Below are 22,802 nucleotides of genomic sequence, written 5' to 3'. Positions count from 1 at the left end.
CTCATGCAGAGATATAGGAGAGCAACACACATTTCCCTTTGGCTTGAAATCTGGCCACAGACCTTTGAAGGCGAAGCTCAAGATAGAGGCAAAGATGACAGAAATATGACTGATTAGCCCTGGGCCATCAGTAACTGTTCTTGAAGCCACCATACTGGCCTTCAATCTTAGAAAATTCTCTCCTTATCTTCCATCAGCAGTAGCTGGGCAGGATGGCAGTTGGCCAGGTTCCAAGAGCTAAAACTAATGTGATGTAGTACCTGAGATAACACACGATATAGCAGAGTTTCACAGCGGGTTCGGTGGGGACAGGAAAAAGCAGCACTAATGTGCAAAACACCATGACCAAACCTAGAGATTACACACAGGGTTCTTCTTTTCCATCTAAAGTGCTTGAACTTGACAACCAGTGTGACTAGGAAAACTGCAGATGTCTGATAAGAGTGAATTGAGGTCTTCTGAAGCCATAGAATCACCTTCGTCTTGGGCCAGGGCTGGCCTGATCACCCAGGGGACAGAATCTGAAAAGATGACCCACCATACAGAGAGATTCCCTCTGTAAATTCTTCCCTGTACAACAAATGTGCTTCCAGGCACTATGAAGTGGGGTCTGTGGCCAGAGCTGGAACTTTCTCTTAGGGGTGATCTGCCAGACCTTTCTTTTCTTCCTTCATGTGCTTAGATGGTGGTCCCAGAGGGGCTCAGTAATAAGGGAGACATCACTGGTCCTGTTCCCCAGTAAGCCCCTGAAAAGAAGGATAAATAACACATCATTTGGGGCTAGAATGATAGCACAGTGGGTGGGGCGTTTACATTGCATGTGGCCAACCCGGGACAGACCAGGGTTCAATTTCCAGCATCCCATATGGTCACCCGAGCCTGCCAGGAGTAATTTCTGAGCACTGCTGGGTATGCCTCCCAAATAAAAACACATCATTTATTTGTATGAGGTTAGAACCAAAGAGTCCAAATGAAGAAAGTAGGAGGTGAATCCTAGCTGTAATAGGTTAGAAATGGAGCAAGTAGTTATTGCTGAGACCCTCTTTCCTGATGGCACCAGTCTGGATCTGGCCCACTCAGTGTTCTTGCCCCTGGTATGAGAGGCAACTGAGATACTTTCTTGGATATTCCTGACAATGAACTTTGCGATGCAACATACCTGCTGTTCATAGTCTTCCACATATTTGTATTTCTTCTCCCGATAGTAGTACTTTTTCTTCATACAATAGAGGACAATGACATCACAGAGCACTGTTGCCTGAATTTAGCACAAGGAAAGTAAATTGAACTTAGCAATGTTGGCCCCTTTTCCATCGCCCTCAGCTTTCAATGGAAGGAAAGGACTCCAGGGCATATAATTTGGGAAAGGAAGCTGGCGAGCTAGGGGTGGGAGTGAAGGGGGGAAGCCTTAGGTTGAATCTAGTGAGGTGCCAGGTCTTGGGCAGAACACCATACAGTTCAGCCTAAAGTGCTCATGTTGTGCACAAAGACCTCCACTACGTACCACTCCAAGGAGCGCCAAGCCAGAGCCAATGTTGATCATAGTGGGGATAATGTCAAATTTCCCAGCCTGCAAAAGACAGAAGCATCAGAGCTTCATTGCGGGGAAAGTAGGGGAGAGCAAAGCAGATGAAAGCGCAGGGAAAGCCAAAGACTTTGGCCAGCCTGAGAGGAGCTGGCCACTGGGCTACCTTTCCAAACACGATGATGTCGAAACGAATACCATAGGCCTTGATGAGAGTGCGGTGCTCAGCTCCAGTCAGGTCCTTATAATACTTGGCAAACCTGGGGAAGAGCACAAGGGCACAGGAGTGAGTAATTCAGGCCTGGGTCCAGGGTCCAGGGAGAATCCTCAGGCCCTGGTTGAGACTGGCTCAGATTGGATTTGCTGCTGAAGAGAAGACACTCAACACCTTGGGGCTTCTCCTGCCTAAGGAGGGCCCAGCAGCAGGAGGGCTGGTCCATGAAGAAGGCTCAAGGTAGAGGGTCCATGCACAGGGAAAGGGCATGGAAGAGGTCTTCTCTCCCTTATCACATCTACAGCTAAAGCCTCAACTTTCTCTCACAGTCTTCCTGACACCCCAGAGCCTCTGCCTCTCTCAAGGAGACCCTGGCCACTGAGCAGAAAGTGGGCAGCTACCAGCAGCCTCTAAGATTGTTCAGTGGGCCAGGCACTGAGCTGGCTGGGACACCAAACATGCTTCTCATTAACCTTTATACAGCATGAATGAATCTACCACAAAATGTGGTAGATCTGTCTGGTGAAATGTTTGGCTACAAAGAGAGATGTACATATTACCACATGGATGAACCTCATGAAACTATCATACTAAGTGAAAGAGGCCAGTTAAAATAGGCCATGTCAGGGCTAGAGCAATAACATAGCTGATAGGGCATGAGGCTTTGGGTTCAGTTTCTGGCATATGCCTTCCCCTGAACTTGCCAGGAGTAATTTCTGAGCACAGAACTATGCGTAATTTCTGAACGCTGTTGGGTGTGGCCCCAAAACAAAGACAAACAAAATGGGTCATGTAGCATGTGATGTCACTTAGAAAGACTAGAATGAGAAAAATCCTTAGAGTCCAAAAGCCTAGAGCTAACATTGATGAGGGAGAGAGAAATGATAGCTATGGGGAAAGGGTTTCTTCTTTCATATGATGAAAGAAAATGTTCTAAGAATATCTGTAATAGAGCTGGACTAATAGTATTCCCTATGCTGCTGTGGGCCTCAATCTCACATGTCACCACTGGAGGGAGACAAGGAAAACAAGAAAGCTTGGGCAGCCCTGGGTCCCTAGAAGGGCCCTGGAAAGCAGGCAGGAGAGAAGATACAGGTGTAATTGCTGCTGTTTTTTGCTTTGGGTTGTTTAGGGGCTAGTCCTAGCTCTATGCTTGGGTACCATGGCTGGGGAATAAACCCGGCCTCCTGCACAAGAAGCATGTACTCTGCTGGTTCAGTCTCTCTCGAGCCCAGACTTTCCTGCTTAAAGAAATGGCAGACCTGACCAAGCTCCTCTCACACTGGCATCTGCACCATGCTTGGCATTGTGCCCCTCTGCCCACCTCCCTCAAGATCTCCTTCTGTTACTGTAACTGGGGTCTCTACAGCTGCAGTTAGTGAAGGGAGGGATTTCTGCTGGATTAGGTTGGGCCTCATTCCAGTTTGGCTGGTGATATATGGAAGAGGAGGAGAGGCAGTAGGGGAGAAGGTCAGATGTGATGGAGAAGAATTTGTGACCAGGGGTGAGTCACAGATCCCCAAGGTTGCCAGGAGCCAGCAGAAGTTGCACCAGGCCAGGAAAGAGTCTGTCCTTGCTGACACCTTGGTTTGAAGCTTCACAAATGTGGCAGAACCATTCCCTTCTGCTGCAAGCCACCCCACACAAAAACACACCCCATCCTAAACAAGTTTGTTTGTGATCAGCAAATCCTATGTTGTAAGTACATCAACCTTCCTACTGCTGAGACTGGGTTCTCTGCCTCCAGGGGCAGGCTCAGCCTTGGAGAAATCAATTCTAGGCCTGGAGGTCCTTGTGGGTGGTGACTCTGAAGGAAGCTGACCTGTGAAAGGAAAGCAGCCAGCCTATTGGTGAATCTGCTGCCAGTCAGGAAGTCACAGGCCCAGAGACTAGCTCAGAGAACTCTCCCTGTTCTGCTTCCTCCTCATTTGCCCATCCTGGTGGCAAACCCTGATTAGAACAATGGTTTGGATGTCTATACTGGGCCAGCCACCAATATCACCCAAATATGAGAAATAAGGCCTACCTAAAATTGTAGCCAGGGGACACATTGTGTTCAGCGTCCCGGGTGTCAAGGCGGCGGAAGGAGTACTTGGGCAGGCAAAAGGAGGCGGCTCTGTCCAGGTTGCAAGCCCATTTGATCTGGATACCCATGATGCCTCCCTGTAGGGTATGAGCAAAAACAGCCTGTTCTAGAAGGAGTTGGTCACCGTGGGGGAGTCAAGCCCAGTTGTGCGTAATTACCTCCACAGCCATGTCCTGGAAATTGTGCCCTGCATACTCCACTATTTTTCCCAGGCGAAAAATGGGGCAGAATGGATCTGTGAGAGGGTTGTAGATGCATGATTTGAGGTAAGTATTGGTGATGTTGGGAAGGATATTCCTCCTAAAGACCATTAAAAAAAAGCATAAAACAGAGTGAGGAGAACTTGAAAGAGCCAACCTTTGTTCCCAACCTTTGGGGACTCCCAAAGCTGGTGGCACTTACTTGCTGAAATTAAATTTGGGATACCAGATATTGTTCTTAACCAAAAGGGTGAAGTTTTCTGCAGCACTTAGAAAGGCAGGTCTGAAAAACAAAGATGCCATCTTTGAGTGAAAGCTGGAATATAGTTTTGCTCACAGGTCTGAGCATTGTTTCCACAAAGGAGTATATACTCATCATATGACATAGGAACCAAATGAAATATATATAAAACTTTCTACTTTCCCTGCCTAAATACCTGGTCAAGAAGAACAAACTGTATTTATTTGTTTGCTTAGTTTTGGCACCCTACCTGGCTATGCTCAGGGATTACTTCTGGCTGTGCTCTGGGATTAGTTTTTTTTTTTTGTTTGTTTGTTTTTTTTTGGGCCACACCTGGTGACGCTCAGGGGTTACTCACACCCGGTAACACTCAGGGGTTACTCCTGGCTATGCACTCAGAAGTCACTCCTGGCTTGGGGGACCATATGGGATGCCGGGGGATCGAACCGCGGTCTGTCCTAGGCTAGCACTCTCAAGGAAGACACTTTACCTCTAGCGCCACCACGCCGGCCCCTGGGATTAGTTTTAACAGGGTTTAGGGGACCATGTGTGGTGCTAGGATGAAAATTCACTTTCCCTGCCCTTTTGTCTCATGGCCCCATTCAAAGAGAGGTCTGACAACCAAGCCTTCTAGTTTTCCACTCTGCTGAAGGACAGTGCAGGTGAGAGGCAGGCTGAGGTGGCTAATGCAGGAGGACTGGGCTGTCATTTCTGGCTGTCAGCAGAGGACTGGCCTCCCTGAAGCTCTCAGGTCTGGTTTTACAGGTCACAGCCAGAGACAACTCACCTGCGGACTAGATCTGACCTTATCTCGAAAGTACATGCTTCTGGCTGGTGTTCTGTTCTTCAGTTTTCATATAAGCTCTTGGCCCCCAGTCTCATCTATATTTGACCCCCCGGGGATATCCCAGTTTTTGGTGTTTTTTTACAGGAACATAATGAGTCATCTCTCCAAGATCATAAGAATGGATAAATGACATGGCCTGACAATCTGAGTAGAACCCTTTATTTTCCTTAGGAATTAAAATTCCCCTATCCCTATGTTTGGGATTTAAATTTTATTCAAATTCAAGTTTATAGTGTCAGGAATTTAAATCAGGACTACATACATGTGAGGAATATGTATTTCCATGGAGTTATGTCACTAGTCCCCAGATTAGGATGTTTGTTGTTTTACTATGATATCCTTCAATAATAATGGGCAAGTGAGGAGGAAGCAGAACAGGGAGAGTTCTCTGAGCTAGTCTCTGGCAGTGCTTGAAGGGACAACATATGGTACTGGAGATTCAAATCATGATTTGTGGGATGTAAGGTAAGTGATTTAACCTCTTACTATCTCTCCTGCTCCAGATCATTGTTTTAAAACTACTTATTTATATCAGCCTTTTCATCACTTCTCTGTACCTCCCTCTAAGCATTACTTGTAACATATGTTTTGTTTGTTTTTCTTTTTTCTTTTTTATGGTGGGGCCACACACCAACAGTGCTCAGGAATTAGTCTTGTCTCTATACTCAAGAATTACACTTGATATTGCTTGGGACCACATGGGATGCCAGGAATTGAACCCAGGTTGGCTGTGTGCAAGAGAAGCATCTACCTGGTGTACTGTTGCTTTGGCCCACAACTCACCTTCTTCAGAAAACTTAAGTGAAACTTACAGAACATGAAAGCATTCTTTTGTGGGAGGAAAGGGGAAGTCCACACTTGGTGATACTCAGACTCTATTTACTTTGGACAGTTGCAAGCAAGGCAAGTTGCCATAACTCCTGTCCTACCTTTCCAGCCTAAAAGTAATCTGTGAAAGTAAACAATTCAGTGGCATTTAACACATTCACAGTGTTGTACAACCATAACCTTTATCAAATTCCAGAACTTTCCTATCATACAAACAGAAACTATATGTCAATTAATTGGAATCTTTCTCTTCTGTCCCCTTAGCCCTTGGGAACTATCACCAATCTACTTTCTGTCTCTGTATTTGATGGTTCTGGACACGGTTCACATGAAAAGAACACCCATCACACAGGGTTATCCTTCCTGACTAGCTTCTTTTAATTACATTAGTATTTGTAAAGTTTCTTCAAGTAATGTAACACAGATCATTAATTCTTTCCTTTTAATGACTGAGTCATTCATCACATAGATGGAGCACAATCTATTTATTGGACTATTTCCACCTTTATGATCTCACATTTTTGGGGGTCATAGCCTGCAGTGCAAGGTGAACCATACAGAAGCCAGGCATCAAACCTCAGGCTCTTGCCTGCACAGTGTGCATTTCAGACATTTGAACCTTCTCTCAGGCTTCACTTGCTTTCTGATTGACATGCATTTTTTTTTTGGTTTGTTTTCTGCAAGATATCTTCGCCGTTATCTTGGCTGGGTATTTGTGAATCCAAGAACAGTCCCCAGAATGAGAAATTACTTCCCATCCCCTTGTCCCCTTTCGGGGGAAGACCTTGGTAATATTTATCCGCAGCAAGTAATAATCCACACAGACAAGAACGATAGGGTTTAAAAGATCGGGCAAGGAGAGCCAGAGAATCCTCCTGCAGCCAGCAGCTTTTCACAGAAGGACCCCTCACTCCTGTCCCTCAAGCTATTTATTGCCAACTCCACAGCGCCCCACCTGGAAGGGTTAGGTGGGGCAAAAGTCACAGAACAATCCTAAGGAAACACTTTTATATACAATTCCAAGAATCATCTTATGGAAACTTTTTCATATGCTACAGTTTTCTTTTTTTTTTTTTTTTGGGTCACACCCGGCGGTGCTCAGGGGTTACTCCTAGCTGTCTGCTCAGAAATAGCTCCTGGCAGGCACAGGGAACCATATGGGACACGGGGATTCGAACCAACCACCTTTGGTCCTGGATCGGCTGCTTGCAAGGCAAACACCACTGTGCTATCTCTCCGGGCCCTTGGTTTGTTTTCTATAGTTTTGTTTTGTTTTGTCTTTTGGGCCACACCTGGTGGCAGTTAGGGGTTACTCCTGGCTCTGTGCTCAGAAATTGCTCCTGGCAGGCTCGAGGGACCATATGGGATGCTGGGAATCAAACCCCGGTCTGTCCCGGATTGGCTGTGTGCAAGGCAAACGCTCTCCTGCTGTGCTATCATTCTGGCCCCTTGACATATATTTAAAAATGGAACTTTTCATCATGAACATAAAAACTATCACATATAAGGCTGGAGACAAACATCTTATAGAAGATAAGGTTACTGCCTTGCACACAAACAATCAGGTTGATCTCCTGCACCACAAAGGGTCTCTTTAAGCACTTTTAGGAGTCACTCTTAAGCAGAGTCAGGAGTATTGTTAGGTATGCTCCTCCAAAAGGAAAAAATGGAAGAAAACAAAAAATATTTATATAAGTTCAAGGGGATGACATTATAATGTTCCTAAAAGTTGTAGTTAAAATTCTGTACCAGAGGGCTGGAATGATAGCACAGTGGTAGGGCATTTGCTTTGCATGCAGCCGACCCAGGACAACCCTGGTTCTGTTCCTAGCATCCCATATGGTCCTGAGCCTGCCAGGAGCAGTTTCTGAGCACAGAGCCAGGAGTTACCCCTGAGCACCACCAGATATGGCCCCCAAAGGAAAACAAACCAAAAAAATCTGCACTAGGTGCTGAATCTGAGTCTTGTTCTGTGCAAAAAATTGAAATCGACAAGTTGTAGAAAGGCATCTCAAACCAGAATATGTCCTTGTTGTCTGCTAAAGGACTGAGTAGAATGGAAAGGGACATGCTCTTGCCATGTGACTGTTACTTCATGTATCAGCTTACACTGGGAAAGATCTATAACATTGCTGTCCAATGAAAATATTTTAATATTTTAAGTTTTCCTGAAACTTCAGGAAATAAAAAAGACACTGAAATTAACCTTTATCTCAGGGGCCAGACAGATATCTTGGAGGTAAGGCATTTGCCTTTCATGCAGAAGGACAGTGGTTTGAATCCCGGCATCCCATATGGTCACCTGTGCCTGCCAGGGGCGATATCTGAGCATAGAGCCACAAGTAACCCCTGAGCAGTGCCAGGTGTGACCCAAAAAACCAAGAAAAAAAAAGAAAAAGAAAAAGAAATTGACCTTTATCTCAATATATCTGAAATATTACCCCACCTGTAAATATTGTGTAAATATTATTATTATACTTGTGTTTGGGTCACAGCAGAGTTCAAGGGCTATTCCCATTATGGTACTTGGTGGTGTCATTCCTTGATGTGTTCAGGGGGCTTGTGCAGTGCTGGGGATAGAACCTGGGGCTCCTGCAGTGAAGCATCTGTTTCATTCTGCAGGTATCTCCCTCTGCCAGTACATTATAACTTAGGAGCAATTTCCTGTTCTAAGTAGAGCATGTATCACACATGGCTAGCATAACTCAGCTCACTAAGGACACAACCAAATTTCATAGTTTAGCAGCTCCATGTAGCTTCCATGTACAATTCTAGGTTGCAGACCTACCATCAAATGTCGTAAAATATTGCCCCTCCCTCCCTCCCTCCCTCCCTCCCTCCCTCCCTCCCTCCCTTCCCTTCCTTCCTTCCTTCCTTCCTTCCTTCCTTCCTTCCTTCCTTCCTTCCTTCCTTCCTTTCTCCCTTCCTTCCTTCCTCCCTCCCTCCCTCCCTCCTTCCTTTCTTCCTTCCAGCGAATGTAGTAAAATATTGCCCTTGTCTGGCTTCCTTCCTTCCTTCCTTCCTTCCTTCCTTCCTTCCTTCCTTCCTTCCTTCCTTCCTTCCTTCCTTCCTTCCTTCCTTCCTTCCTTCCTTCCTTCCTTCCTTCCTTCCTTCCTTCCTTCCTCCTTCCAGCAAATGTAGTAAAATATTGCCCTTGCCTGCCTGCCTGCCTGCCTGCCTTCCGTCCTTCCTTCCTCCCTCCCTCCCTCCCTCCCTCCCTCCCTCCCTCCCTCCCTCCCTCCCCTCCCTCCCTCCCTCCCTTCCTTCCTCCCTTCCTTCCTCCCTTCCTTCCTTCCTTCCTTCCTTCCTTCCTTCCTTCCTTCCTTCCTTCCTTCCTTCCTTCCTTCCTTCCTTCCTTCCTTCCTTCCTTCCTTCCTTCCTTCCTTCCCTCCCTCCCTCCCAGCCTCCCTCCCTTCCTCCCTCCCGCCTCCCTCCCTCCCTCCCTTCTTTTCTTCTTCCCTCTCTCCCTCCCTTCCTTCTTTCCTTCTTCCCTCCCTCCCTCCCTTCCTTCCTTCCTTCTTTCCTTCCTCCCTCCCTCCCTTCTTCCCCTCCCTCTTTTCTTTCCTTCTTTATTTTTCTTTTTGATTTTTGGGCCACATCCGGCAGCACTAAGGGTTTTTTCCTGGCTCTGCGCTCAGAAATAGCTCCTGGCAGGCTCAGGGGACCATAAGGAATGCCAGGGATCTAACCTGGCTCCGTCCCAGGTTGGCAATATGCAAGGCAAACTCCTACCGCTGTGCTATAACTCTGGTCCTGCCCTTCTTTTTCTTTTAGTATTTACTTTCCTAGCTGCAGTGGCTGTACTAACACATTTTAGTGTCAGTTCTCAATCTTCTCTTTGGTACCAATACCTTCACAATGAGGTAGAGACTCAGCTCATGTCCTTTGAACCCAGATCTGCAGTGCTGAGGTTATTGTGTGTGGTTTACTGAATGCTAGGCTGCATAGTCTGTATGTGCACAAATGTGGGCAACTTAAGGCTCACAAAACTATTTCCTGTCAGTTATTTGTAGCTGACAGGAGTAAAACTTCTGCAAGCTTTCATGAATAAGAACACTCTGACCCCCTCCACTGCCTTGTGATGAGGATTATCACCCTGACACCACACGGACACCAAGAGAACAGTCATAATCCATAGGCCACCTCCAGAGCCTGTGAACAGAGACTCAGCACTTCTCACAGACAAGACTCACTGTGGCACCTGCTCATCTTCCTCCACTGGGCACCAGGCTGCCACCTCACACGTCTTCACAGTCTGGTTGAATGGCACACATCTTCCCGTTGCAACTCCTACAGGTGCAAGAGACATCCAGATGTTTTTGCTAGACAGAAGTGGACCCAATCATGATAACCTATGTAATCACTTTTGATATATAGATATTCTAGATATTTTGGACACCATTACTGTCCAACAGTGTGTACTGGGGAGAAGGACTTGGGGTCCCTCCTAGCTGCATATATATTAGCTGCTGACTCCTAGCTGCATACTATTTTGCCAACTTTTAGATTTGGGGTGATGTTATACCTTAGCATCAGCCAAGATCTGAGATGGCTTCAGGGGTATAGATGACAGATATGAATATCAAGAGAGCCTTCACATCCCAGTCTGGACCCAGTCTTTAGGTCATGTGTAGGCAGATGGATCACTTCTTGCTCCCTGAACTAAGACTGCTCTGTGATAGAGGCTTCACAGGGGGGCTACCAAGTGCTGGTTCTAAGCATATATTCTGGGGTCACAACTGCATACACTTACCACTGCTGTGGGTGCCAGCAGAGCCAGCAGAACAATCGGCATCTGAGTGACACACAGTGGACTTATCTGGAAACTGGAGAAAGAAGAAGTGAAAACAAGTGTAGCATAGCCCTACATGCAGGAAGACCTGGGGCTATGTCTGAGAAGATTCTTACCTCTGGACAGAGGCCTTGTGTTTGGTTCATAGTGACGATAATGTTGGTCATGATGAAGATGGAGTTTTCCTCCTGCGGGCAGAGGGGCAAAAGTCCTGTCATGGTACCTTCAGAGGAATCCAGCAGAGTCAAGGAAAGCTGGAGTTTCTGGCTTATGCCCTTTACTTTATCACGTGCCCACAGAAATGGAGAAGAGACTGGCAATGGACTGGAGAGGTGGCACAGCAGACTGAGCACATGCTAAGCATATGGGAGCCCCATGGGGAGTGACCGCCAAGTGCTGCACCAGGAGTGGAGTCACACCAGGTGAAGCTACCACCAAACATCCCTGAACAAAAACAAGTCCCTTCTATGAGAGTTGAGGTCCTCACTGAAAACAGGGACTCAGACAAATAAATAGGTGCGTGTGTACAGTCACAATAGCTCCATTCACAGTAGCCCACAGGTGGAAACAAGCCCAGTGTCTCTGGACAGGCGACAGGAGCTATCAGTGTGCAAATCTCTATACAGTGGAAGGAGATTCAGGAATACATAAAGGAACAAAATGATGATAGTGTGTTTCAACTTGGAGGCTCCTTCAACACAGGATGCTGAGAGCATGGAGCCAGTTGCAAAAGACCATAATCAGATGATCCCATTGATAGGAAATATCCAGAAGAGGCATACGCAAAAGCAGGAAGTGGAAGGGTGGTTGTCAGAGTGGTGGGTTTGGGGAAGATGTAGAGACTGTTTAAGAGTACAGTGTTGGGCCCGGAGAGATAGCACAGCGGCGTTTGCCTTGGAAGCAGCCGATCCAGGACCTAAGGTGGTTGGTTCGAATCCCGGTGTCCCATATGGTCCCCCGTGCCTGCCAGGAGCTATTTCTGAGCAGACAGCCAGGAGTAACCCCTGAGTACTGCCGGGTGTGCCCAAAAACCAAAAAAAAAAAAAAAAAAAAGAGTACAGTGTTTCCTGGGGCTGGAGTGATAGCACATCCATAGGCCTTGCATGAGGCCAACCTGGGACAGACCTGGATTCAATCCCAGGCATTCCATATGGTCCCCCGAGCCTGCCAGGAGCAATTATGAGCACAGAGCTAGAAGTAACCCCTACATACCAACAGGTGTGGCCCAGAAACAAAAACAAACAAAAAAGAGTACAGTGTTTCCTTTCAGGGTTTTGAAAATGGTTTGGAAATATGGGCCCAGAGATATAGTACTGAGCTAAGTCACTTTCCTTGCATGTGGCTGATCCTAGTTTGGTATCTGGCATGATATACGGTCTCCTGAGCACTACCAGGAATAAATCCCAAGCATAGATCAGGATTAGTTCCTGAGCACTGTCTGGTGTGTCCCTCAAGCAAACAAAAACAACAAACCTCCCCAAAACATTAATGTTTTGTAGACAGAAGTGTGTTTTAGACAGAATGTTTTTTAGACAGAAGTGACAGGTAGATAAATTGTTAATATAAGTCACAGAAGGGGCCAGAGCGGTGGTGCAAGCAGTAAGGCATCTGCCTTGCCTGCGCTAGCCTAGAACGAACCGCGGTTTGATCCCCCGATGTCCCATATGGTCCCCAAGCCAGGAGCAATTTTTGAGCACATAGCCAGGAGTAACCCCCGAGCATCACCGGGTATGGCCCCCCAAAAAACACCAAAAAATTTGTTTTAATTAAATTAAATTAAATTTAAATATATATATGTACTATAAGCCACAGAAAATTTGATTTTGAATGATTTTATGATATGTGAATTTCACCTCCATTTTTAAAAAGTTCATCACATGAGTGACACCTTCATAAAGCTTGACTTGCTGAGGGAACTGTCTTAAAACGGGACTGGAGCTATAGTCCAGCATTAGGGTGTTTGACTTGCACGTGGCCAACCTGGGATGGACCTAGGTTTGATTCCTTGCAATCCACTGGTCCCCCGAGTCTGCCAGGAGCAATTTCTGAGTGCAGAGCCAGGAGTAACCCCTGAGTGCCGCCGGGTGTGGCCCAACTACCCGCTCCCCACCAAAAAAAAAGAAAAAAAAAAGAAATATATGAAACAGCCTCTGCTTACTGATTACCTCAGAGATATAAAAACAGGAGGCCTCAAAGGTTTCATATCTGGTGGTTTTCTTTCTTGAACAGACAGAACAGATAACACATGCAAGAGAAGACTAAGGTCAGCATTTAACACTTCTCCTTTTGCAAAGATTCCATTTTCTACTAAGCAGGAAGGTCCCACCCAAGGATTTGGCTTCAGGGTTCTGGAGAACCATTCTTCTGAGGAGAAGATGACTTATTTAGTTGGGCTACCCAATATGAGGAGCACAAGAGAAAACTCCTAAGGATTTGATTTGGATCACCCTCCTCAGTGGGAACAGGCATTGTAAAATGAAATGAAATGCCTTCATAGTTGTGGGTGAACAGAATCTGAACTGAGGTTCTTGGGGAACCAGGGTAGCTCAGGGACAAAGGGTTCATAGCTATCACCTCCAGGTCTGACAGGGTGGTGGAAAGATCTGGCATCTCTCCAAGCAAGGCCTTATATAAACCTTGTTGGCAGACATGAGGCTGGCGGACATGGTAGAACTCTCTAGTTTGTTTCCTGGCACCCCTGTCAGGCTACCAGGTGTTCTGTCAATTGACTCCATGTTTACACAAGGCTGTGCCTCAGCTCTTGAGTGACACCTGGGCTTTCACTACAGCCTAACTTTTATCCTTTCTTCTTTTCTGTTGTAAATTCATGAAAATTTGTTTGAAATAAGCCAAGTAGGAGCCGGAGAGATAGCACAGTGGTAAGGCATTTGCCTTGCATGCAGCCAACCCAGGACGGGTGATGATTCGAATCCTAGCACCCCATATAGTCCCCTGAGCCTTCCAGGAGCTATTTCTGAGCACAGAGCCAGGAGTAACCCAAGCGCTGCAGGATGTGACCCAAAAACCAAAAACCAATAAACAAAACAAAAACAAAAACCCTGAAATGAACCAAGTAGATGCAGGGCAAACAGATGTTTGTTTTCTGTCTCTGGATACAGTTGGATACTGTGAAAGCTCAAAAGACTCCTTGGGACACAGCCTCCAGCCTGATCCGATGCCTCATGCTCAGATGACTCCAGAGGCCACAGAGATCTTTCTGGTGAGAAGTGGCTGACAACAGGTTTACCCTTCCCCTCGTAGCCAGTCAGAATACTGTTCTCACTAGCTTTATGTTCTATTCGGGCCTCCTGCAAGGTCCTTCGGAGGGCAGGAGGGCACTGAACACATTTGAGGAAAGAGGTACTTTCTGGAGTTTGGATCCCTTGGTAGGATTCTGAACCAAAAGGTTATCTGCATTTGGCCTTCTGAGTTATCCCAGTACATGTCATCTGAGGGATCTGTTGTTTGGCTGTGTTGAGCTTAGCTATCATCATGGCTATAGAATGTCAATATTTAACTTTGGGGCTGGAGAGATAGCACAGCGGTCTTTGCCTTGCAAGCAGCCTATCCAGGACCTAAGGTGGTTGGTTCGAATCCCAGCATCCCATATGGTCCCCCGTGCCTGCCAGGTTTCTGAGCAAATAACCAGGAGTTACCCTTGAGCACTGCCAGATATGGCCCCAAAACCAAAAACCTCAAAAAAAATTTTTTTAGGGCCCGAAGAGATAGCACAGCAGCGTTTGCCTTGCAAGCAGCTGATCCAGGACCAAAGGTGGTTAGTTCGAATCCCAGTGTCCCACATGGTTCCCTGTGCCTGCCAGGAGCTATTTCTGAGCAGACAGCCAGGAGTAACCCCTGAGCACCACCACCGGGTATGGCCCAAAAACCAAAAAAAAAATAAATAAATAAATAAATAAATAAATATTTTTTTTTAACTTTGAGTTTTGTGGTTTAATAGATTGTAGCTGAGGATGAGGATGCTGCATTGAACAATTTCTTTCCCTTTTTTCCTGATACCAGCTATATGAATTGTCTGTTTATTTTTGACTTTTGGGTCCCACCTGATGGCGCCCAGGTTATTCCTGGCTCCATGCTCAGAAATCATTCCTGGTAGGCTAGGGGACCATATGAGATGATGGGAACTGAACCCCAGTACATCCCTGGTTGGCAAACACCCTATCACTGTGCTATCACTCTGGCTCCCTATGTGAATTGTTTGTTTCCTTCTTGTTTGCTTTTGGTCTCTAAAGCTTTTCGCTTAAAATACTTACTATGGGTTTACAATATGACACATAGAAAAAAAGTACAAAGATGACATAGCTGCTAAATTTTCCCAGGGTTTGATATATTAACTAGTTTTTTGTTGTTGTTGTTGTTTTTTTGTTTTGGGGTCTCACCTGGCAGTGCTCAGGGGTTACTCCTGGCTCTACACTTAGAAATCGCTCCTGGCAGGCTCGGGGGACCATGTGGAATGCGGGATTTGAACCACCTTCTGCCTGAAAGGCAAACACCCTACCTCTATGCAATCTCTGGCCCTGTTTGTTTTGCTTTTATTTTTGGGCAACACTCTGTCGTGCACAAGGATAACTTCTGGCTTTGTCCTCAAGTATCGCTCCTGGAAGGCTTAGGCAACCATATGGGATTCCAGAATGTTCGAATGTGGGTCAACATCATACTAGGCAAAGGCTCTATGCACTATGCTATTGCTTCAGCCCTGAGGTACAAAGTTTTGAGCATTTCAGGGCTTTGAAACAGACTGAAATACCTATGGAGAGATGACTGTGGCTACATGAAGTCATGCTAGTTAGAGTCGAAGAAACAAGTTTTCTAAATATTTTTTTGTTTGTTTGTTTTTTGGGTCACACCTGGCAGCGCTCAGAGGTTACTCCAGGCTCTACACTCAGAAATCACTCCTGGCAGGCTCAGGGGAACATATGGGATGCCGGGATTCGAACCACTGTCCTTCTGCATGCAAGGACAACACCTTACCTTCATGCTATCTCTCCGGCCTCAAGTTTTCTAAATATTATTGTTTAGTGTCTAAGAAAGAAGGAGATCAGGCTAGGACTGGGCCTTAGCACACTTGCTTTGCATGTGTGAAACCCGGAATTGAACACCAGGGCTGCAAATTTTTTGTTTGCTTTTACTTTTGGGCCATACCTGCTAAGGGTTTACTCCTGATTTAATTTTTCCTCTCAGAAATTACTCCTGGCAGACTCAGTGGACCATATGGGATGCCAGGGATCAAACCTGGGTTGGCCATGTGCAAGGCAAATGCTCTTCCTGCTGTGCTATTGCTTTGGCCACTGTCAGATTTTATTTTTTTAATTCTTCCCCCTCCTTTTTTTTTTCTTTAACCCCCTGTTAGATTTTTTTTTTTAAATATGTTTCATCAAAAAATATAAGTTTGGAGCCTAGAGAGATAGTACAGCTTGTAATGTAAAGTGCTTTGCTTGGGGGTAGCTGTAGTGTATTTTTGTAAGATTGTTTTTGCCTGTCGTCCCACTTGGATCTTCCAGGTGGGGGGCGATTAAGGAAAGAATAAAGAGCTTGTGGGCAAGAGGAGAAAAACTTTTTTGGCAAAACTGACAGCTGGCTCGGTTGTTGTTTTGGAGTTGGCATCAGAACTGTTAAAAGACTCGCCTCACCAACTTTTGTCCCCCAACCTTTGTATCCGTCTGGATTATTTGCGGTGGAGAATTGTCACTTAGGCTTCCCCCAGGAGGGGGGATGGAAGAATGGGATATAATCTCCCATTTTGGGAGATATTTCTGGACTCTCAAATCACCAACAAGGGGTTCAACATCCCCCAACAGGTAGCCACCTGGGTTCAATCCCCAGCACCGCATATGTTCCCTGAAAATTGTCTTCTGTGATCCCTAAGTAAAGAATCAGGAGTAAGCCCTGAGCACTGGTGGGAATGGCTTCCCAAAAGTGTTTTGCTTTCTAGAACTGAAACCATCAGTCTGGTTAGTAATGCCAGAAGTCTGGCGTGCTGATCAATATCAAGAGTACAAGTGTGTAGTCAGCCTCAGAGAAGAGCAAGCAGAGGCTTCAGTGATAGAAGACATGGAGGGAGCCTACCTGAGCTGGAATCACATAGTCAGCCACGTCCCAGATCCGGAATCCCAGTTTAGAAGTGTTGGTCACAGCCACGCCCTTGGCTTTGGTAGTTACGGAGCTGACCACAGAGTCCATTTCTTGGTAGCCCTTTTCCCACACGAACACCCACCTACAAAGCAAAGAGGGTTCTTCAGTTACCATTAAATACAGTGCATTAGGGGCTGGAGCTATATAGCACAGCAGTAGGTGATTGCCTTGCATGAAGCTGACATAGGACAGACTTCGGTTCGATCCCTAGCGTCCCATGTGGTCCCCCAAACCAGGAGCGATTTCTAAGGACATAGCCAGGAGTAACCCGGGAGTCACTGGATGTGCATTAGAATTGAAGCTAGGGTACTTGTGAGAGTCAGGAGCCAAACATAGCTTATATACTATGTTTGCTTATTTCTGTGACTTTGCAAAAACTTCTATTCTTCTAGAGAGCTCCATACTTTCTGTTTATTTATTTTGGGGGCCCTAGCACGCTTGCTCAGGGCTTACTCCTGGGTCAGCACTCAGATATCACTCCTGATGGTTCTGTGGATGGGAAGGTCATATGTGGGTGCTGGGTATTGAACTTGTGTCAGTTGCGTGTAATGCAAGCACCTGGAATTCTATTTCTCTAGCCCCTCCATTCTAATTTTGCAAAATGGGAATAAAATCACTGAAACCAATATACAGATATCAACAGAGACACAAACTGTGGGAGGTAAGAGTGATAATGCAAGGGAAGCAGTGATTTGAACAGAGAAAATAGTACTGCGGGGCCAAAGCAATAGTAGAGCGGGAAGGGCATTTGCCTTGCACATGGTTGACCCAGGTTTGATCCCCAGCATCCCATATGGTCTCCCGAGCCTGCAAGGAGCGATTTCTGAGGGCAGAGCCAGGCGTAACCCTTGTGTATCGCTGGGTGTGGCCCTAAACAAAAAAAGAAAATAGTGCTGCCTGTCTTGTTAGATATTTGAAACTTTCTATACCCTAAGGCCTACAGAATTATCCGAAATTATCTGGGTAATTATTCTGTTCATAATACATATATATATAGTGTTAAGAAATAAAAACTTAGGGGCTGGAGCAATAGCACAGTGCTAGGGTGTTTGTCTTGCATGCGGCCGACCCAGGACAGACCTGAGTTCGATCCCTGGCATCCCATATGGAAGCCCGAGCCTGCCAGGAGCAGTTTCTTTTCTTACTTTGGTGGGGGGAGATTTAGATAAATAATTTATCTAAAAGAATGTTTTAGGGGGCCAGCGAGGTAGCGCTAGAGGTAAGGTGTCTGCCTTGCAAGCGCTAGCCAAGGAAGGACCACGGTTCGATCCCCCGGCATCCCATATGGTCCCCCAAGCCAGGGGCAATTCCTGAGCATCAAACAGGTGTGCCCATAAAAAAAAAAAAAAAAAAAAAAAAAAAGAATGTTTTAGGAGCGATTTCTGAGTGCAGAGCTAGGAGTAAACACTGGGCACTTCCCAGTGTGGCCCCCAAAACAAAGCAAAACAAAATTAAAAAAAAGAAATAAAAATTAAAAAAAAATTTTTTTTTTTGTTTTTTGGGTCACACCCAGCAGTGCTCAGGGGTTATTCCTGGCTCCAGGCTCAGAAATTGCTACTGGCAGGCACGGGGGACCATATGGGGCGCCGGGATTCGATCCGATGACCTCCTGCATGAAAGGCAAACGCCTTACCTCCATGCTATCTCTCCGGCCCCAAGAAATAAAAATTTAAAGTATGACAATAGTTACCATTTGAATATTCAGAGACAGGTGATATTCTAATCTAAGCTCTTTAGATGTATTAACTTATTTAAACAATTCAGGAAGCAGGTATTATTATTTTCTGTTTTAGAGAGAAAACAAGATGCAGAGTGATTAAGTTACTTTCTCTTGTGGCAGGTACACAGTATCTAAGTCACAATTCAACATTTTACTTTTTCTATTATAATTTAGATTATAGGCATCCTTCACTTCTATAAAGTGGGGATATATCTGAATATTAAAACATTTGAAGATTAGAAAAGATAGTGTTTAGGGCATTGGAATTAGACTGAATTCAGGGGGCCGAAGCGATAGTACAGCAAGTAGGCATTTGCCTTGTATGCTGCAGATATAGACTTCCCATATGGTCCACAGAGCTGGAACAGAGTGCTCCTTGAGCATAGAGCCTGGAGTAACCCTTGAGAATTGCTGGGTGTGGCTCTAAAGTCAAAAAACAAACAAAATGGGCCCAGAGAGATAGCACATCGGGGGGTTTGCCTTGCAAGCAGCCAGTGATCCAGGACCTAAGGTGGTTGGTTTGAATTCCGGTGTCCCATATGGTCCCCTGTGCCTGCCAGGAGCTATTTCTGAGCAGACAGCCAGGAGTAACCCCTGAGCACCGCCAGGTGTGGCTCAAAAACAAAAAAACAACAAAACAAAACAAAACAAAACAAAAATTGGGGCCAGAGTGGTGGCACAAGCTATAGGGCATTTGCCTTGCGCATGCTAACCTGGGACTATGGTCCCCCAAGCCAGGAGTGATTTCTGAGCTTATAGCCAGGAGTAACCCCTGAGTCACTGGGTATGGCCCCAAAACTAAACAAAACAAACAAACAAAAAAACAAAAACAAATGCAGTGTCATAACTGGAGGGAAAAAGTTGAGTTGGTAGTTAAGTTAATGAATCCAAGCCCTGAGGGTTGGATACCAGGGATACCAGGGAGGTCATTATATTGCATTGTCATTTCATATTGCTGCAAGCTACAGAGGTTAGAAGCCAAACCTACATCCCTTTCTGTGTTAAGAGAATCTGTTCCTTCTAAAAAGTTTCTCAAGATCTTTTTTTTTTTTCCTTTTGGTTTTGGTTTTGGGTCACACCCAACAGTGCTCAGTTGCTCCTCCTGGCTCTGTGCTCAGAAATTAATCCTGGCAGATTTAGGGGCCATATGAGATGCCTGGGATCAAACCTGAATTGCTCTGTGCAAGGCAAACAAATGCTATATACCTTGTTCTATAGCTCTGGCCCCCTCATGATCTTTTTTATTTTTTAAATTTATTTTAATTTTTTTTCTTTTTGGGCCACACCTGGTGACGCTCAGGGGTTACTCCTGGCTATGCGCTCAGAAATTGCTCCTGGGCTTGGGGGGCCATATGGGATGCTGTGGGATCGAACCGAGGTCTGTCCTAGGTTAGCATGTGCAAGGCAGATGCCATACTGCTTGTGCCACTGCTCTGGCCCCCTCATTATCTTTTTTTTTTTTTTTTTTTTTTTTTTTGATTATTCGGGTCACACCAGTTTGATGCTCAGGGGTTACTCCTGGCTAAGCGCTCAGAAATTTGCCCCTGGCTTGGGGGGACCATATGGGACCCCGGAGGATCGAACTGCGGGTCCTGATCCTTAGCTAGCGCTTGCAAGGCAGACACCTCTACCTCTAGCGCCACCTCGCCGGCCCCCCTCATGATCTTTTATGATTATGAAACACTTTTTCTTCCAAACTTTGCTCCACATGCTAATCACCTGGGAAGTTGATCAAACTATAGCAGTTACATCAGAATAGGGATGGAAGCCTGAAGGGGAATTTGCAAAAGAAGCCTAATTAATTCTAGAGGCCAAAGGGATTTTTTTACAATGGTAGGGCACGTGCCTTGCACAGGGCCAATCTGGATTTGATTGCCAGGGCCCTATATGGTTTCCCAAGCCCACCAGGAGAGGTCTGTGAGCACAGAGGCAGGAGTAAGCCCTCGAGCACGGTTGTTTGTGACCCCAAAACCAAAGTTAATAAAAACAAGATTCCTAATCGACTGTAATGGGTATTTGGGAGGACTACTCTTTAAGACTTCCAAGAGAATGCAATGACTGAGAAGCAATTCTCTCCATTAGCATCTGTAGATAATTTAACACCGCAGGGGGCATCTCGAAGGGGACCCAGCTGCAAAGGTAACCCCCTCCCTCAAGTTTTGCTGACTCCTAGGCGTACATTCACTCAAAAATCAGCACTTGGGGAGGAGGTTAGGACTGAAGGCTGGACACCGAAATGGGCTCAAAGGACAACCATTACAAAGGACAGCAGATGGCAACTCCAAACCTCCTTTCCGGTCGGCAAGGTCATGGGACTAGGCAGTGGACCCATCCTAGACCGAGACTTTAGGGTCCAGGGGCCCCGCCCCAAGCAACAGGGCATCAAGATACAGGAGGGGGCAGAAAACAGAAAAGGTGTGGAGGAGGTGGGACCGGTCAGATTGCGCTCCCAAAACACATCAAAGCCACTTGGGGGTTCTTCAGGGTCCTGGGATGGATCTGTCTGGCTTGGGGTACCCCTGGGTTTGCTCCACCGCTGGGGGAGAAGGACCATGCGGCGGGGTTTGTCCGGAGGGGTGGTGCAGTGTTCGGGGGCGGGGTGCTCAGCGGTGCGGGGCCCCCCAGGCCCGAAAGGCGCTCACCCGATGACGTAGGCCAGGATGAAGAGCTGCACCGTGCGGTTCATGAGCCCCACTTTCCGGCTGCGGATGAGGACGATGCGCGGCGTGTCGTACTCGAACAGAAAGGCGGCCAGCGCCGCGCAGCAGCCCGCCATGGCCCTGCCGCCGAGAGTGCCGCGCGGCCACCGGCTGCTCGAGCCGGCCGAGGCCTGGACGTCCAATCCGCCGGCCCCGAGGCCCAGCCCGCCGGGCCCGCCTCCTGCCCGTCAAATCACGCCCGGCCTCGGCCGAGCCGGCGCCGCCTCCTTCCTGCCCGAGCTCCGTCCAGCCCGGTGGGGCAGAGGAGGCTGGCCACCCCGAGCCCGGGCTCCAGGAGACGCCCCTCCAGACGAGGGCCCCCTCACGAGTGTCAGGGCGAGGGTCAGGGAGTGGGGTTGGAACCGTACCCTTAGGGCCGCTGGCAGGATCTGGGCTCCCTCGGGGGACTGGGAGAGGACGGTAGCAGTGACTTCCTTAGAGTGGCGGGATTGGGAACTGGGCCCCCCAGGACAGCCCCCTAGGAGGACGAGGGGTCCATTTGGAAGTGCGGGCGGAGGAACAGAGCAAGGGAGGATGATATGAGGCCCCTTAGAGCGCTGGTGGAGTTGGGTCGGAACCCCCCAGGGAAGAAGAGTGAGGGAGTCAGAACCAGATGGTCGGATGGAAGTGGACGTCCAATTCCTCCCCGGGGTCCTAACTTGGGGAGGGAGGGGAGCCCTGTACTTTTTTTCCTGGACGGAAAGTCAGAAAATCAGGTGCTCCCTGGTACCTTGGCCAGGACCATCTCCCTGTGAAACGCCCCACTAAGGTCTGTGGCCATGGTGTGCACTGAGAAAGTTTTTGTCACGATCCAGGGAGAGTTGGGAAGTAGGGAGACAATAAAGGAAAGCCCTACAGGTCCAACGCTTGATCATTAACTTTCCATTCTTTTGCATTCCCTATAGGTATGTTTTTCATAGGTATGCACTGCATTTAGTTTTATTCATATTTTCACCAGGTTTTAATAAGCACATGGCATCTGTCAGGTACTGTCCAGGGGTCATTCCAAGCCACTTTATAGAGTAAGACTTCTACTCGGTAATTGTGCATCATCCTCGTCTTTGATAGTGCTTTTTACATCCTGATCCATGCAACTTATTTTCCTTGTTACTGCAGACTGAGCATAATGATCATTTTACTCTAGGGACGATTTCTTCAGAGAGTATGGCTGCTTTCCTTAACTGCTCTCCTCTGTTTCTAGTTTATGGATCCTATTTCATCTTTGATGCAACGTTTTAGTTTACTAGTTTATTCGCCGAATGTGAGATTCCTAAGCCACAACAATCTTGCTTTTCAAAACATAAAAAGGCAAATTCTGGGCCCGGAGAGATAGCACAGTGGCGTTTGCCTTGCAGGCAGCCGATCCAGGACCCAAGGTGGTTGGTTCGAATCCCGGTGTCCCATATGGTCCCCCGTGCCTGCCAGGAACTATTTCTGAGCAGACAGCCAGGAGTAACCCCTGAGCACTGCCGGGTGTGGCCCAAAAACAAACAAACAAAC

At 46.8% G+C, this 22,802-nt stretch overlaps 1 protein-coding gene across 1 annotated transcript; it reads right to left on the bottom strand.

Annotated features, from left to right (window-relative positions):
- Positions 1-574: 574 nt before the first annotated feature.
- On the bottom strand, positions 575-21,413 carry P2RX4 (purinergic receptor P2X 4). Its single transcript, XM_049788834.1, has 12 exons — positions 21,246-21,413; positions 16,818-16,965; positions 10,850-10,921; positions 10,695-10,767; positions 10,135-10,231; positions 4,228-4,308; positions 3,984-4,125; positions 3,766-3,902; positions 1,692-1,785; positions 1,505-1,570; positions 1,160-1,258; positions 575-746 (listed from the first exon to the last, which is right to left on the bottom strand). Exons 1-12 carry the CDS (start codon positions 21,377-21,379, stop codon positions 720-722), a joined length of 1,170 nt encoding a protein of 389 aa, XP_049644791.1. The 5' UTR covers positions 21,380-21,413; the 3' UTR covers positions 575-719.
- Positions 21,414-22,802: the final 1,389 nt, after the last annotated feature.

The sequence above is a fragment of the Suncus etruscus genome, chromosome 15 (genome assembly GCF_024139225.1).
Source record: "Suncus etruscus isolate mSunEtr1 chromosome 15, mSunEtr1.pri.cur, whole genome shotgun sequence".
In the NCBI taxonomy this organism is placed as follows: domain Eukaryota; kingdom Metazoa; phylum Chordata; class Mammalia; order Eulipotyphla; family Soricidae; genus Suncus; species Suncus etruscus.
This window is presented reverse-complemented; position numbering and strand designations above follow the sequence as displayed.